This window comes from Amblyomma americanum, chromosome 6 (genome assembly GCF_052857255.1).
Source record: "Amblyomma americanum isolate KBUSLIRL-KWMA chromosome 6, ASM5285725v1, whole genome shotgun sequence".
Taxonomy (NCBI): Eukaryota; Metazoa; Arthropoda; class Arachnida; order Ixodida; family Ixodidae; genus Amblyomma; species Amblyomma americanum.
Window position 1 is genome coordinate 9,001,505 of NC_135502.1, and position 16,780 is coordinate 9,018,284.

General features: G+C 44.6%; 2 protein-coding genes across 6 annotated transcripts in view; one reads left to right on the plus strand and one right to left on the minus strand.

The window, feature by feature from the left end:
• The window catches only part of LOC144136263 (glycoprotein antigen BM86-like), a 38,582-nt gene extending 27,851 nt beyond the window's left edge, over nucleotides 1-10,731 (minus strand). The window contains exons 1-4 of one of the 3 annotated variants that reach the window (XM_077668469.1): nucleotides 10,567-10,731; nucleotides 5,786-5,815; nucleotides 3,055-3,183; nucleotides 1,776-1,892 (exon numbers count right to left, since the gene is read on the minus strand). In XM_077668469.1, coding sequence (XP_077524595.1) covers nucleotides 1,776-1,892; nucleotides 3,055-3,183; nucleotides 5,786-5,815; nucleotides 10,567-10,669 — 379 coding nt within the window. In that variant the 5' untranslated portion in view covers nucleotides 10,670-10,731. The remainder of the gene's footprint in view (nucleotides 1-1,775; nucleotides 1,893-3,054; nucleotides 3,184-5,785; nucleotides 5,816-10,566) is intronic. The other 2 variants (XM_077668466.1, XM_077668467.1) reach the window with 2 other exon arrangements.
• LOC144136261 (acetylcholinesterase-like) overlaps nucleotides 1-16,780 on the plus strand; it is a 196,481-nt gene that overhangs the window by 32,854 nt on the left and 146,847 nt on the right. Inside the window, exon 2 of one of the 3 annotated variants that reach the window (XM_077668464.1) lies at nucleotides 5,756-5,840. The exons of the other annotated variants lie outside the window; for them this stretch is intronic. The gene's annotated coding sequence lies outside the window, so the exon portion shown is untranslated. The remainder of the gene's footprint in view (nucleotides 1-5,755; nucleotides 5,841-16,780) is intronic. 3 annotated transcript variants of the gene reach the window in all.

The window sequence follows — 16,780 nt, forward strand, 5'->3', positions numbered from 1 at the left end:
TGGCAATTGCATCCGAGATGTGATCTTGTGTCGTTAATGTCTCATATAGCCCGGCACTTCTTTTCCCCCTTAAGGAATACACTGTGAGAATCTGGACATGGGAGATGGCTTCCCCTACCGCGTTGCCGCATCTGAGTGTACAACTGCGTCAAAATTAAGCTGCCCCGCTGCTGCCAGATCTCACAGTCGCTCATGATGTACTCTCATGGAGCCGCCATGACGACGATCAGCTTTGAACAGCTCTTCCGCCCGACTCAAACGTGTCCGTGTGGATACCTTCAGTACTGCCGGCCTCTTCAAGAAACTTATTTGCAAATACCATCGCCCCTACCATGTCCTGAAGTGCACATCTCTAGTTAACCACAGTAGTGAGCCACTCAGGCCGTCTGCCGATCTCCGCCGATCCGAGGCTGTGCGTGTCCAACGCCTCGAGCCATACCACGAGCCGGTTGTGTTGTCGGCACCATGAGTCGGCAGGATGGCTCCTACTCTCTCCAGGGCCAGCAAAATGACTCGAACAGCAGCAGGCCGAAGTGCGAAAAGTACAGCCTCGCCAAGAACTAGGTGTACAAAAATGACACCTGCAGGAGCTATTAATTTACACAGTGTTCGGGAAGAGCAGCCTGAGTCTCACCAGTGGCTGTGTTGGAAACAGTTACTTGCCAATGCAGTGGCGCATGGATTAAGCACAGCGCCATTCGCCGGTAGTAGTATGAGTACTCGCAGCGATTCAACAATATGATACATTTTGCGTAGTTCCGCAGTCTTAATTAGAAAAGTATCACAATCGCAGTAAGGTGGCGAGGGAAAGGCAGTGGGCTCGAAGTTTGAATAGAATCATAATTCGAATATAATCAGAACTGGAATAGTTTGGCGAATGAAAGAAAAATGCTATTGCATTTCCATCGCGTCTATCCCATTGATCACACCTAAGTTCTTTCATCTATAAGGACACCTCTGGCCGTCTTCCTTCCTCGATGGATACTCCACTCACTTCTTCTTCCTTTGTTGAGAAACCAGACGGTAATACACAGCGCAACGTTTATACCATCAGCGGAGGAGCAGTTGTTCAAAATGATCTTACGCTGGTTTTCGATCAGTTCGAAGAGAATTGCTGGCTGTGCCTATATTCTGTACAGCTTGATGGTGTCCAATATATCAGTCTGCTCCCTCCGCTTCGGTCTATATCGCAAACACGATGGCACGACGCCGCTCGCCTGCTCCTTCAGTAGGGCGGAAAGCGGAGGGAAATAAGCATTGAGGGATGATTGCGAAGGTAGAAATGAGGCATGATTGCGAAGATAGAATTGAGGCATTACTATGCTCAGACACCTACAGCAGAGAGCAATGGATCCAGTGCTGTGCTATTCAGAACATTTAGCAGTCTTAGAGGTCTGTCTTTCGAAATGAAAGACTCTTATCATATTGTTCGCGCCTGTCTACTATATATGGCTGCTTGGTCTCCCATTTCAGTCTGTCTGGTTTATTTCTTGTTCACTCTGTAGTCTCCAGAGCTAAATGTTACAATTAGCGATTTTACTGGATGCGGTAGTCATTGTACGTTTGAAACAGTTAAAGAATACAAAAAGAAGAGCAATGCAACGCACAGAAAAGTCACTAGAAATAGTGCTGTTACAGGATTTACGGCGAGAATTAACAGACGATGCATGTGTGTTTATCAGACTGAAAATTGCTGTCATAGCTGTTTTTGGAGACACAAAACGCAATACGAGCGCAGTTTCCCGAAGTAGAAGTCTTCGAAAATTAGACCTTACCTTTACAGTCTTCTGTGAGATCGTGGAACTGGTCGCATCGGCAAGTTGCGGGCGATGTGCCGTTTTGGTCTTCACATCGACCCCTCTCGCACTTCTGCACCATGCAAGACTGCAGGTCTGCAGAGAATGGGAAAGTCCGCGGTAACTATTTTTGAAAACAAGGATTCGCATTTATATATAGAGAAGCCCAACAGTACGCTGTCCCGACGTACTTTATACGGTAAATGATATGTAAAAGGAACTGCTAGTCTAATTTCAGTCCTCTTCACATTGAATGCACATGGAAACAAACAGGAGTCTCTCGAAAGGGACCTCAGCTCCATTCTGTGTCGCTATAAATCACACGTTGGATAAAAAATGATCGCTACGAAAGACACTATGTTGTCCTTAAAGCATCCCTACAGATGATTATATAGCCAAACTTGACATTGTTTTAGGAGGTTAGTTCATACCGTCTATGTGTGCGATAATTATTTCGATATTGGCGTTAATCGGCATAGCAAAAGAATGGGTATTGCTAAATAACGGACGGCGACCCCAAGTTCATAGTAATAACATTTATCATCACGAGACGGGCGGCACGATGCTCGCGTTTCGAAGAACATGCCTACTTTGGCGTTTCAAGCGCTGATTATCTGGTTATGAGCTTCGATCGGTACAGGTTACTTCACAAGTGAAGTTAGTCTATGCTTCGGTAGCGTTTACTTTACAATATCCGGGTTTCAGTGCAGTTTATTTATGCAGAGCTGCTTATCATAGTTGCATCTTGTAAAGCCGCCTGTAGTGCTTCTTATGTTTGCCTGAAGAGCAAGAAAATTCGACACATCGGAGTGAACAGCGGTACTTTACACACTCTATTATCACTGGTTTCTCGCAGTTTTGGTCAACCATTGAGACGAAATAGGAACATCGCGCAGCCTTCAGCAAGGTTCATGTGTTGCGTGTGAATTTGTCTGCTTTCAGCATTAATTTACTTTCTAACAACAGTTAAAGGTAGATAGCAGTGTATTACAGTCACATAAAGGACAGCTTCATTGTTCGGATGCGCACTCAATACGGAGAAGAAAAAAAAAAGTACTCTGTAAAATGCTCACATCTACGCGCTGGCACTGTTTGGCAACAAGGGAAAGCAGTTATTAGTTAACAACAAAAATATCCGCGCAAAGCAAGCTGCCGCCTTCCAGCCAATTTATCGCCGGGAGATTGGCATGCGTGTTACTGCTCAGTCGTTTGCCTACGCAGCATGCAGTGTAAAGATATAATCCTGGCGCCCACTTACGGTAACACCTCTTATCAGTCGCATTGAAAAAGTGATTTTTATCGCATCTGCAGGTGTACGAAGCGTTTCCGTTCTTTAGTTCACACGGAACACTGCCGCAAGCATCGTTTCCACCGGACGAACAGATATCTGAAAAAAAGAAAGAAAAAGTTGAGCGAAGTACATGTCAACGCAGTATGGATAGAGCGACACATTTATGGCACGCCACAAATAAGTGTACAGAAGAAGAGAGAGGACATAGTGGTAGGACATTTCGCCTTGTTTTTTGTTAAATAACTGAATTTGTTTCATTTTCGAAGAAAATGTTGGCTACCGGCCTCTTCACATCATTGCGTCATTAAATTGTTATTCGAGACTGCTCATAAATGCATTGCTAAATTTTTCCGTGCCAAAAATTGACCTCGTTCTTTGACGATCCTTATCTATCATCGAGAGCTCACTAAACACAGAGGGCATTTACGTTTTACGCCCTGATAAGTGCGGCCGCCGAGGCCCTGTCGGAACCCGCACCCCGATGTTCAGCAGCGGAACGCCACTGCCACTGAGTCACTACAATGAGTAGCTTAGCACCGGGGCTAGAGCACTTCACGCCCGCGAAAGAACCCCGAAAACGCGATGTTTTCCTTGGCTTGGGCAGGCCACATGTTTCTAGCTCTTGGTCTGGCCTGTCAAAAAACAAACTTTTCAGTCGTCATAACAGATTTCTGTGCAGTATATTGATACCTGGCCCCGTAGTAATATGAGAAATTTTTGCACTAACAACACAAATTTCTGTAATATTGCGAAGTCCCTTGTAACGACCCAGCAAGTGCAGTCCTGAAAAACGGAGACTTCGCAGTGCTTCTCAAAATTTGTCATTACCACAGGACAACAATGCCATTTGTCCTACATCGAAGCTGACTCTCGTATTTTTCAACTGGTCTAGGCTGGAGCCGCGGGGTTTAGTTGGGCTCGGGTCTGTACATAGACGCGCCTGCATCAGACATTTGGTGTTTAATTTTGAGTCCAAATCCAGCGCTCTTGCAGTATTCTCGCAACAAAAACAAAACAAACAAAACACATAATCGAACTTGTTTGGTGGCTTTCATCAGAAATGTCATCTTCCTCTTCTCCCTTGCGCTTTGTGACTTTTGTTCGTTTGCTTGTTCATGAGATTCGTGTATAGCTTTACTCAAATTTTGCCCCAGCTAACCTAGGCTAACCTACATGACGCAAGCCAACAGTCACTCAGGCTTATCCTAGTTAGTCTCGGGTGCCATGTCTGCTCAAGCTACCCATATATTTTTTTTTTGTAGGGGTGTGCAAATTTTCGGAATGGCTCGGAACGATGTGCTGAACGAAACAAATTGTGAATGTTCAAAACTATTTGAAACGAATCGGGTACGGCCGCAGCGGTGGCTCAGTGGTTATATAGGGCGCTCGGCTCCTGACCCGAAAGACGCGCGTTCGATCTCGGCCGCGGTTGTCGAATTTCGACGGAGGCGAAATTCTAGAGGTCCGCGTACTGTGCGATGTCAGGGCACGTTAAAGAACACCAGGTGGTCGGAATTATCCGGGCCCCCCACTACGGCATCCCTCAAGGCCTGAGCCGCTCTGGGATGCTAAACCCTCATAGACCATAAACCGAACCGAATCGGCTACTTCTGAAGTTTTCGAATTCTTTTCGAATAATTGGCTCGAAGTTCGGATAGGGCGTGTCGTAGTATTTTTTTTTGCACGCTTGTTTCTGGAGAAGGACCCACTCTGACGCTGCACAGCATACTGCGGCAATCGTTCTGTGCAGCAAGGACGGTTCAGCGCCTCGACGCAGATCATTCGGGAAGCACCCTTCACAATACTCGCACCTATAGCCTTCAAGATTGGGTTTTGCGACAGGGCTCAGCCAGTTAGAGCAAATTCTGACTTCATGCAAGATATCGAAGGTCATGGCTCGAACTCTCGTCCCTCTCATCAGCTGAGATTTGGCGCTAGTTTGTCCGCTGTCGTTATTAGTAGCAAAAAGTAATTTTCGAGCGTGCACGATGATATCGCTTCAATGTTTCTTGTCTCAACAACTACAGCTTTAACTTCAAGACAAGCGCTTTGCGGTTCCACACGAAAAGTTTTTTTGTGAATATTTGTTCAAGTAGCAAGTAGTCGCACTAATATTCGATTCGTATTCAATTCGGTTTCGAGAAGGTACCATTCGCACACCCTTATATTTTTTATAAATGCTTCAACAAAGTCGTAAAAACCGGCATCAAACGATACGTCTAAACCATCTCACATGCGTGCAACATCCATGTAAGTCCTTGTGACCTGCGGGCTTCACATTTCATTTGCTGAATTTAATTTGCTATTAGCAAAGTATTATTTGGTGTAAAAGTGTGATGCTTCATTTAATAACGTCCCCTTGCATTGTTCCCATAATTTGGTTTTGCTGACATGCTCTACACTATTCCCCGCCCTGCTTTGGTCTTTTGTCTGCGTTGTTTCATAAATATAATTTAAAAAAACTGGAGCACACATATAGTGGTTTAGTGTTAGTTCAGTAGCATTAAATACTTACATATGACTATACGAGTATATTTGTTTATTTCAGATGACCATGAACTATTGTCATTTTTATTCGATCCTGCTACATGATGAAGCCCTTTCGTTTCTCCACGTGACGCATTTCGTGAGAATGCCGAAAAGCTTTTCGTTTCGTTCCCTATTCCAGAATGCACAGACAGCTTTGCGATCATCTCACCTGGTGCCACCGCCGAAACATCGGGATCACCTGCAAAAATCACGAGGCAGCTCGTGTAAGTTTTCATAACGCTTTCAAAATGAACAATCCTCAGATAACTATGACTTGATCTGGTTGGAAGGAACAAGCAGCATACTGTGACATAATAGAAGATTGAAAATTTGTGCAGTGCACACGATGCGCAGGTGCGGCGACGCTGCACATGAACAAGTGGTTGAAAAATAGCGATCGACCTCTTCGCCGAGCATGGGTGCCGGCATGAAATGCCTTGCAGCAGCATAGCACATCCTATGAGGGCCAATAGGTGCTGCTGGCCTCATTTTAAATTGGTCTCGGCCAGACTATACCCGTGTTTATCGCGGCAATCGTCTATTCTTCCTCTCCGGCGTAAGCAACGTGCTCGGCTGCCCTCCCCACGCTGATGTGCGATGGCATAAAGCAACCGTTGTAGAGCAGGCGAGCGCTTGTGTGCTCCAGCGTCAAACCTGAGTTCTGAATCAAGTCTTGAAGGCGCTTACTGGCCCATGCATCATAGGCGCCTTCGAATGATGAAGCGCTGCTTGCCCATCTCTCGGAGGTGCAGGGTGAAGGGTGACCGATGACAACAATCGATTGATGCCTTTTCCTTTTGTGCGACCGCCGTATGCGTTGTCGACCACTCTCGCGCAGGGACTACCGGTTCTCTTAATCTTTTCACACACTACGTACACAACTGTGTAAAAAGCGAGCTCGCAGATTTTTCCGAAAGTGGCCTGCACTCAAGAGTGATTTCGTGGATTCAGGTGAATTTCGCATCGTTCATCTCGCAAATAAGCTGTTTGTTTTTATGCCGTATAGCGAACGCAGTATATAATATTTCGAAAAGCAGGGAGCGAGGTAATGCGTCGTCCATCATTTTTGGGCAGACATATTTTGCCTACAGTGGTAACTTAATTTTTCTCAATTTCAAGCGTAATGTGGAACTTCGAAATAGAAATTATTTCTACTATTCTTCTTGTGTTTATTTAATAAGTCGCGGCTTGACGATGTTTCCATTCCAGTTATGAAACTTTGTGCGAAATTTTTACACATCTCTGCACAAAATCAACTGCAAAGTGTGACCCTGGAAAATTAATAACTTTTCTTTCTTTCGGCCTGAGTATACTGTTTATGTGGAAGAATATTTTCTTCGATGGAAACAAAAAATGTCACGTCAAATTGCTAAAGTACAGCTACGTGCCTTCAGCGCGATGACTCACGATCTTCTGAGGTGCGCCGTCTATGTAACATTATTCAGGCGTAATCTAATCTCGGGGAAGAGGGGTTCATTTTTGGAAATTCGCGTGGTATAGCTGCTTTTCCCTGCAGAGGTCACCAAGTGGTCTAAGGTTTTAGTCAAGCATCAAACTTTGGCTTCCGCAGGTGCGCATTCACACTAACTCAGAGCAGTTTAAAATCATATTTTTTTTCTTTTAAATGCCTACCTAACGTACCGAAATTAGCTTCCGTTCCGGCGTCAACTTAGCGACGATCTCGGCAGGATATTCTTCTGAAAGAGCAAAATATGGGAACTAAGGACGCGTCTTGTGCTCGAAAACTACTGCGAAACTGCGACCTCATGACGTCAGTGGGGGAAGAGAGCTCGCGTTTGCTTGCATGCTTCTTCGAGGTTTCTGCATGGGTGCCTTACAATCATTCCAATGCCTTTGACTAACCAAAAATAGAGCACGCGCAGGATTTCAACGCAGTATTCGTTTCGGCTTTTTTCAGGTCATATATGCTTTGGAGTATTCGCCGCAGCATCACCCGCTGACAGCAGCGATGGTTAAACAGGTTTCTCAAAGCGTGCATGCCGTAATGCGCTTAAAAGCTTTCTAGTTTACATGCCTCAGTACTCACATCTAAGTACTGCAGTGACACGTATTCACTGTACTTCTGAAAAAAAATTATCTATTGTTACTAATCATGCACATGCAAACACGCCTCCACAGGTTATCTCTAGCAACACGTACCAGCACTGCTGTCGAAGCTCAAGGTATTTAGAGCAGCTAGCGATTTAACCCACAAAACTGGAGAAATAGAGGGGGGGGGGGGGGGGGGAGGAGTGTTTGTCATTGTTTGGCGCAGCGGTTTTTAATCTCTTTGTTCTTAAAATAAAAAAGCAAGCGCTGAAAGGCTGTGTGTAAACCTGAATATGCCAAGCAGCGTGCGAATGCAAATCAGAGTCACATGTTCTTGAGTACTGCTCTATATTGGCGAGCAAAATGCAAGACCAAGCATATACAGAATTTAGCACCGTATTTAGGATTACTTCGGTTAGTCAAAAAAGTACCAGATTTTTTTTTTACACGACATATACTCCGCTTTGAACTGAGTCCATAGCCCAGCGTTTCCTGACTATGTAGTACCTATCGTTACGGGTGCAGTGGAAAAAAGATGAGGGCCACATAATTGGGCGGAAACACACGAGCGCTTTCTAAGTGTGTGTGTGTGTGTGTGTGTTCCTGTGCGTGCGTGCGAACGCGCGTATGTGTGTGTGTGGGGGGGGGGGGTGGGGGGTGCAACAGCCTAAACTTCTGCTTGGAACTTATTCCCGTCTTTCTGGGCGTGGCATCGGCCACCACCGCATCTTCCGTACACCGGCGAATACCTGATAACTCATTGATTGTTTTCTCCGGAATGTCTTGCAGGCTGAGTGTCCGCTCGTTGCATACACGCTACATACGCTGGCTTTTGCCTGCACAGCAACGCGTAAGATGTTCTGAGAGGCACTTTTAAAAACTACGTCGCTGCTAGAAGCAGAGGAACACTTATTTACTACCAACACCAGAAATCTTACGATGCATGCTGGAGTCCTGGTCGTATTAGTGATGTGAGGTCACTGGACTAGAGATAGACTCTTTAGCGACACTTGCTTCAGTGATCGCGCTTGTAAGCGCCGTACAGTTACCAAGACTAAAATGACGCTCAAAATCGTCCTTAGTTGGCGTTCACGGCCTATATCATGGTCGGTAAATACAGGTAGGTGAAGGTGAATGCTTGTGCAATCGAGTGCTGGACGAAGTTTGGTCAATTGAGTTGTGAATATGAAGATTTTTTGTCAACAAAATATTCGACCACTAGAAGTTAATTCCGGTTTAGGTCACTCACACTGCCCTTAGTGTTAAGTTAAATACAGCTGAAATACAGTTCTTGCGAATCACCCACGTCATATGACACGGCAGTTTCTCCATTATTGAGAGATCTAAAGCCTTAGATTGCGCAGCTTTACTTGCGGAGGAGATTGGGATGCCCCAGATTAACCGCAAAAAGTGTGCAAGTTTATATTATGCAGCTCTTTAGTGACTGTGTTTCCCGCACTGACCTATATCATGGTTATAAAAAAAAAAGCACCATGTGCTTCATGGTGATGCGACCGATAACATCGCTGACTGGATCCAAGGTTTTCATGTGGCTTGCGATCGTTTTTCAAACATCACTGCTGAGCGCGCGGGTAGCATTTGTAAACCCAAGCACCTGCACCCTTGCCCTCAGGCACTTGTGCAAGGTATGAGAACGGCTTTGCTCCTGTTTTGTGCAATATCAACTCCGAACAATGCGCTCTCGAGCCATTCGTGAAGTGGCGCTCACAAGAATTACGTTGGAGATCCACCATCTTTTCCTCCGTCTACGTCTCTAGGCTCATATCTCAAACAGCGCTATACAGTCCTTGTCAAATATATATACAAACCAAGGGGTCGGCTGCTAAGCCGCATAGCGGGGCTCTCCGCTGGAAGTCAGAAGGTTCGCAGGAGGCGAGCACGAGCTCCTCTCCCTTTCGTGAGATTAGGAAGGCTGGCGATTCACAATAAGCCACACAGTGCGACCCGGGAGCAAAACCCTTGGGCCGTATATTTTTGACAAAGACAGTACATGACCAACTGCGACCTTTATTAAATATTTAATGCCGACAATCGCATGAAATACTACACATTCAAGTAAATTTGGTCCAGCACATCAAGGCAAAAGGCGAAACATCAGGCAGCTACTTCCAGATTTCTCTCATTTGCTGCAAATATATTAAGATTATATTGACTGCAGTGATTACCATGCAATACTCATCGTACAGATTCCACCCCGTCGTTTTACCTCCGCATGTTGTTCGGAGGGAAAACAGCGCCGGGCCTGTGCTCACGGTGCTCTGCTCAGAAATATTAGCCAGTCTACGGGCACGTCGGTGAAGACAGACGGAAGTCGCTCTTTTAGCGGTGCCATTTAATTCATCGCCTTTGTTGAAAAGCGAAATGTTGTATAGATCCATTTAGGATAGATGCCTGTTCATACATAAACCACCCCTTACTATCTACACATCTTCAAGTAATCCGCATTCACAGGCAATTTCACCCAACACGCTAGCCGAACCACCCATTGGAAGAAATTGCGGATCATTCTCACTTTTTTCCTATAAAGCGATGAAATAAGTTATCACGAACTGTTGGGTCAGATATGTCGTTTCGTTCATACAAAGAATTGATTAAAAAAACTAAAGTGTAGGCATTTTTTTTTGTTGATCTTAGTGCTTGAACATTTCTTTTACTCATCTTGTATTTTATGGATGACCGCTGATTTAGTAAGTCTGTTTAATTTAAGCACCCCTCGCACAACTGTTGCGCTGAATTCTGTGGCCTCTTTTTCATAAAAAAATTCAATGTCTGGTTAACATCCCTGCCTTCCTTCTTGCTCTTTATCTCTCTCAATACAAAACCATGGAATAACATAAAATCATTTCTGATTTATAATGCTCCTTTATGAGCGCACCTCACCTTGAAACTCGGCCTTAAAAGTGCCACTGGAGGTACCGGGACTCTGTTGTGCCTCCACTGTGAGCAGGCAGCACGAAGCAAAGACTGCTGTGATCGCACGCATTTTGACCGTCTCTGGGTAACTGCACCAACTTATCCGGGCGTAGCGCAAGGAATGTTGTTTGTTCCACTTACAGCTTCTGCACGCAGAAGGCTTATCGGTGTAGCCTTACGTTGCCTTATCGCGCAGAGTCCAGTTTTCTCCGTTTATTCCGCTGCGCATTAGCCAGGAAATACGGGCTTCAGCTAGACTGATAAATTCAAAACATTGAGAGGCAGAGGTTCTCGTAAGGTACTGTAGAACTTACCCTTGCCATTATTTCACTGGGAACTGCTCCGCCGTATCGAAATTTGGGTATTAATTCAGAGAGGAAATTTGAGGCACAGATCTCTGACCTGACAGATCTATGTTGCCATGCACAGAATCCCCCACAATAGTCATCAACTTCTCCTGTCACCATCTGCAGTGCAGATCAGGATTGTGGAGCAGTTTTAAAAGGCGGGAAGCCTCTTTATAATGTGACTGGTTCCCGCGCGGGTAAACAGTGTCCTGAAGTGAACCAACCACGTGGCTCTCCTGCCCTCTTGAGAGGAAGCGAGTGGGACACACCTTTCCGTGTTGTAATCTGGGCAGCACATAAGGTAATGCTGCAAATAGCCGCTAATATCGCGTGAAGAACAAAGCGGGGACGATGCCAGGCCCGCTTTATGCATCCACGCTTGGGACAGGCACAGTCCATGCGAATGCGGTGCAGTAAAGTGGCTTGAGGCAGAGGCGTCACAAGGGGGGTGCGGTCGACTCTGGATGCACAACACAAAGAGGTGCAGCCCCAGCACAGGAGGGGGTGAGCAGTGAACGTGGCCGGTACTCTGCGCATGTCGAAGAGCCCTATTTAAATAAAAACGAGCTCAATATTTAAATTCCTAAACTCGCAGCCTTATACGACTGAAGTCTGAGACGGCATTTTCCTTCAATATAACTTTGCTATAGAGACACCTCAAAGAGGCCAAGCATTATTCCGCATTGGACATCGCCGCATTCAACGCAGTGGGATCTTATTATTTCGCACAACCTGCAAATATTTCTTCTGATATCCCTGTCTTTGGCATCATGAGAGAAGGGGGGAAGAGGGTGTTGTACATCGAAAACTATGATAACGTACTTGACATCAAAATGCGTAAAAAACAATCTCCGCCTTTGCAGCCTTCGCAGATATTCTAAACTGCAAGATCTAATGTGCCGAACCAACACATTGGATGCACATGCCCGCGACCTAGGGATCAGCAGCGGAACGCCAAAGCCACTCAGCCACAGCACGGGGTGCTTTCACACTTAGAAAAGAAAATTTTCAATTTGTTTTCTCATACAGACTCCGAGTAAGTGAATGCAGAGCGAAAAGTTGGGCATGTTGGTACTGGTTCATTTTGGAGGGCAGCGCAAAAAAAAAAAAAGACTACCACTTGAAGGCACACACGACGAGCGCTTACTGTCAACAAAGGCATTTATTCACACGCTCGGTATGAATACGGAGCAGGAAAAACAAGACAAAGAAACTAAGGAACAAAAACCAAAGATTAGCTATTAAAATTTAGAAAGGAAATCTCTTTCCCCGTCATTGCAAGTGAATGCTCTTTCCTAGTGCCTCCACAATTCGTTCGGGATCAGGGTAATGCGAGCAGGGTTCAATTACTAAGTTTTCTACGTGAGTACGAAAAAATATTCCGCAGCTAATTACATCTTACTGCTTATCAATGTGATCCTCTTGACATCAACACATTGATTCCAATTCGCCCTTGAGGTTGCCATCACAACCAAAGGAGACTTAACGTTGCTTCTGGATACCTGTTAGCGATTCCCTGCCGGCAATATCATGTAGAAATCTTTGCCTGTCCCGAAATTTCTTCTCGTTATGAAAGAGATAATAATCCATGGGGCCCATGTTTGAAGTGCAAGGTGGATGGTAAACCTCCATGCAGCGTATTCCCATATCAACTTGCGATTTCCGAGCCATGTGACTTGGCGTACTGTGCTAAAGCCGAAATAGTTGCCCCACGGCGTTTCGCCTTCACTGCTCACGTGATTGCGCCATTCAACCATTCACCACTCCTCTTGTGTAGCATGAATTTTAGTAATAAAACTCTCCTGTATCTTTGATTTTCTGTTTCCATAATTTTTGCTGCTGATATGTTGCACTTTCATTGCATAGACTCTTGTTTACGCACTGGATCGTTTTGGTGGGCTTATCTTTAATCAGTCGTAACAATTCGGCAATAGAAGCTTCTTGGATTTTTTCTAAGCATATCATAACTATTTTGGTTAAATTGCTGGCCGCATGATTTCTGCTCCCGGATATCAGCATTTGTGGCACCCATCAGGAACTAACCTTTACGTCATCAAATCATCATGAGCGGTACTGCAAACCGTGGGTACTAAAATGCTAATTAACACCACTGATATTCCCAAATCATCCCCTCCACATTACGGAATATTTCCTGTGAACACATTTTGACAGGTCGCCCTGAACAGTGGTCATCTGTAATTGATTCCCTACATCTTTTAAACTGCTTGACCCTATTTCTAAACGCTGATTTATTTAACGTGATGAGACGGACTTTGGTAAGAACGGCTTAAGCTAGAGGTAGAAAGTTGGTTAATGACTATCTACTACAGTTGTCGTTTAATTTTCTTAGGTTTCATTATCGCGCTGTTTCGCCCGACGAACTAATTCCTGTTTTCGCCGTTTTGTACATATACTTTTTTCCATACAGGGTGTTTTACGCAACTTGAACCGAGGATTTTAAAGAAGCGGTGCACCACAGTTGGGTGAAATCTACGACACATTGTTTCCCGCCGTGCTGCGTTCCTCAGAGTATTTTTGTAGCGATAGCTACATTACGGTAGCATTTCGAGCCTTCAGCGTGGCGGCGCCGTGGCGCCGTGACGCGCTGCCACCCTCTGGCTGCGCCGCCACGCTGTCACGTGGTTGGTAGCGTGGTGCGGAGCAGCTGCCGGCGGTGCGGCGCCGTGGCTGATCACGTGGTTCGCCACCTGGTTGGTCACGTGATCAGCTACGTGGTGCCGAGAAGCTGCTACTGCCGGTGGCCGGGCGTGCCGGCGAAACCAATCTAACCAAGCCGCCACAGCTGTGTACATGCGCCATGTCAAGTGGGACGAAGATGAAGAAGGAACGCCCAGCGAAACGGAGGGACGAAAGACTCACTTTGAAATTCAACTTAGCAGGTTCCACTCGGCCAGCTGTATAGCTATCGCATCACTCCAGGTTTAACCAGAGCTAAACCACCGCCAATTTTTTATTCAGCCGTATACGTTCAGTAACTAGAAGTAAATGTTTTAATATTCGCATTAGAGTCAAGTGCGGTTCTTTAAGCAGCAGATGGGGTTTGGAAACAACGGATTCATTTCTTTCTACCATCCATCTCAGGGGTGTTTTCTTTTTTTCAGCATTTAAAGAAAGCCCAAGATATATATATATATATATATATATATATATATATATATATATATATATATATATATATATATATATATATATATAGCGGACAAGTTAAAGGAAATGAGGGGCCCGTTTGACAAATTTATGAAGCGAGCCAACAGTCACCGAAACCAAGGTGCATAGGGGAACATTAATTTTTTTTAATGTGTTATGCTTATCAGTGGGAGAATAATACTTAGAATAATAAAATTGCTTAAAGAAAATTACTTATAAAGCAGCAGAAAAAACAACCATGCGGTTCTTTAAGCAGCAGATGGGGCTTGGAAACAACGGATCCCACCGGCGGCATGGTTGTTTTTTCTGCTGCTTTATAAGTAATTTTCTTTAAGCAATTTATTGATCTAAGTATTATTCTCCCACTGATAAGCATAACACATTAAAAAAAATTAATGTTCCCCTATGCACCTTGGTTTCGGTGACTGTTGGCTCCCTTCATATATATATATATATATATATATATATATATATATATATATATATATATATATATATATATATATATATATATATATATATATATATATATATATATATATATATATATATATATATATATATATATATATATATATATATATAAACGCGTGAGGTTGCTCTTGCGGTAATCTATTGGAGCGCTGCCAAATTAATCCGTTTTGAATGAACGAAGCGTGCGACTTTTCGAAGTGAGCGGCTGACGCCGCTGTCAGTATAATTTTTTGATAGTGCGTCAGCACATTTTCCCGGAACATACAGAGCGCGTCCCGTGATCTGCGATAAGAGACAGGAAGGCCACCGAGAGCCAGTTCAGACGGAGCCTTTATTGAGCAATCGCGCGGAGAAAACTAAAAATGAAGGAGATGCTGCCAAGTCGCGTAGTTCAAAGTAGCCACTGTTTTCTTTATTTGCACTGATGTGCAGTTGATCGAATTGTGCGGCAGCCGCTCACTTCGGCACGCTCACCGTGCGCGTTTGGTGCGTTTAAAACGTGGTTGGGAGCACGGCAATATTGTAGCGCTTGAACGCAGTCACGTTATTTTTTTTTCATGTATCACGGGTTTCATTAAAATGCAGAAACAAAGGGCCGCGCAATAGGTATGCCGGTAGAAGAAAAATGGGGTCGCCTGTTTCTTAATGCGCGCTACAACTTAACAGAACGCATTTGGCCCAAAAGTGGTTATTAAAGATTTTCCACAATTCATCTTTGTGAATTAGCTAATAAAGCGGGATATGAAAAATACTCTGAGGAGCGCCACAAGACTACAAACAATGGATCATCGGTTTCACACAACTGTGGTATCCCGCTTTTTTTAAATGCTTGGTTTGAATTACGTCAAACACCATGTACAATCTTTACGTTCGGTTGTTTTAATGAGAAAGCAATACCAGTGTCACAATGCGAAAATGCCCGCGTCTCTATGTAGCTGTAGAGACTGAAGCCTCCACCTTCCAGAGGCACCGCCCACTAGGACCTGTCTCTCTTCCCTGTGAACATCTTTATGTAGCGCTAGTATTTCTCCCTAACGTGTTGCGGTAGCGAAAATTTGCTACCTAAGAGAATGAAGCTTCGATTAGCCCAGCAAAAAAAAAGAGTAAAATCGCAAGGTTAATCCCACCAGTAGCTCAAAGCAACGTCGTCAGACTCAGCTAGAATGGTTAGTCCAGATTTCCTGTGTTCGTAACTCGAGTAAGATCAAGGCTTTTTTCGGCCTGGTGGCCGATATATTATCTAAGCAGTGAGCTAAATATAGATAACAATGCAATTTAAATTGGTTTGGTTTGCGGTTTAAGGGCTTAACTTACCAAAGCGACTCCGGCTATTAGGGACGCCGTAGTAGAGGACTGTATAAATCCGACCTCATGGGGTTCTTTAACGTGCACCTGCATCGCACAGTACACGGGACTCCAGTATTTCGCCTCCATCGAGATAAGACCGCCGTAGCGGAGATCGAACCTGCGTCTTTTGAGTCAGCAGCCGAGCACCATAACACTGAGCCACCGCGGCGGTTCATAACTGAAATTGTCGACGGGTTTAAATCTCTGGGTGTGATTTTCTACTCTCCCATGACCTGAGCTGACCATATAACGCACACTGAGAGCAAGCTTTCCACGGCAGTAGGAGTCCTTTCTAGATGCCGGGCTGAATTTCCCCCGAAGCATAAGCGTACTATTCATGGTGAAACATTTCAGTCATGCATAACTTAGTCGACTTGTTTCGGCAGAAGATTTAAAACGAGCCTAAGTATCTTTATCGATTGTGTCCGTTAGGCTGCTCATTAGAGAAATAGTTTCCGCATTGTATGATTCTTTGTAGGCATGCCACTTGGGAACTTGTTTGTGGCCTAAATTTCTGCCCGCAATGCGCATCCGACTTCTGAAGACTCTTGTCCTTAAGAATAAAGACCTTCTTCACTAGAAGCCAGCAAAAAATGGGACATTGTCCGAACAAGGATGACAACCAGCGCATTCGGTTCATGTTACCATGCACGTTAAATCATCATAGCATAAACAGGCCAATAATTTTGCAGTGAACACAAAGACTTGAAACTGTATTTTATCAACGCCGCTTAGATTTTTTTTCCCATTTATAGGTAAGCATTGCTTCGAGTGTCTGCTTTTTACTCTCTTTAGGCCACTTCGTTACTGTGCTTAGGCCACTAAACACTTACTGTATATAGGCC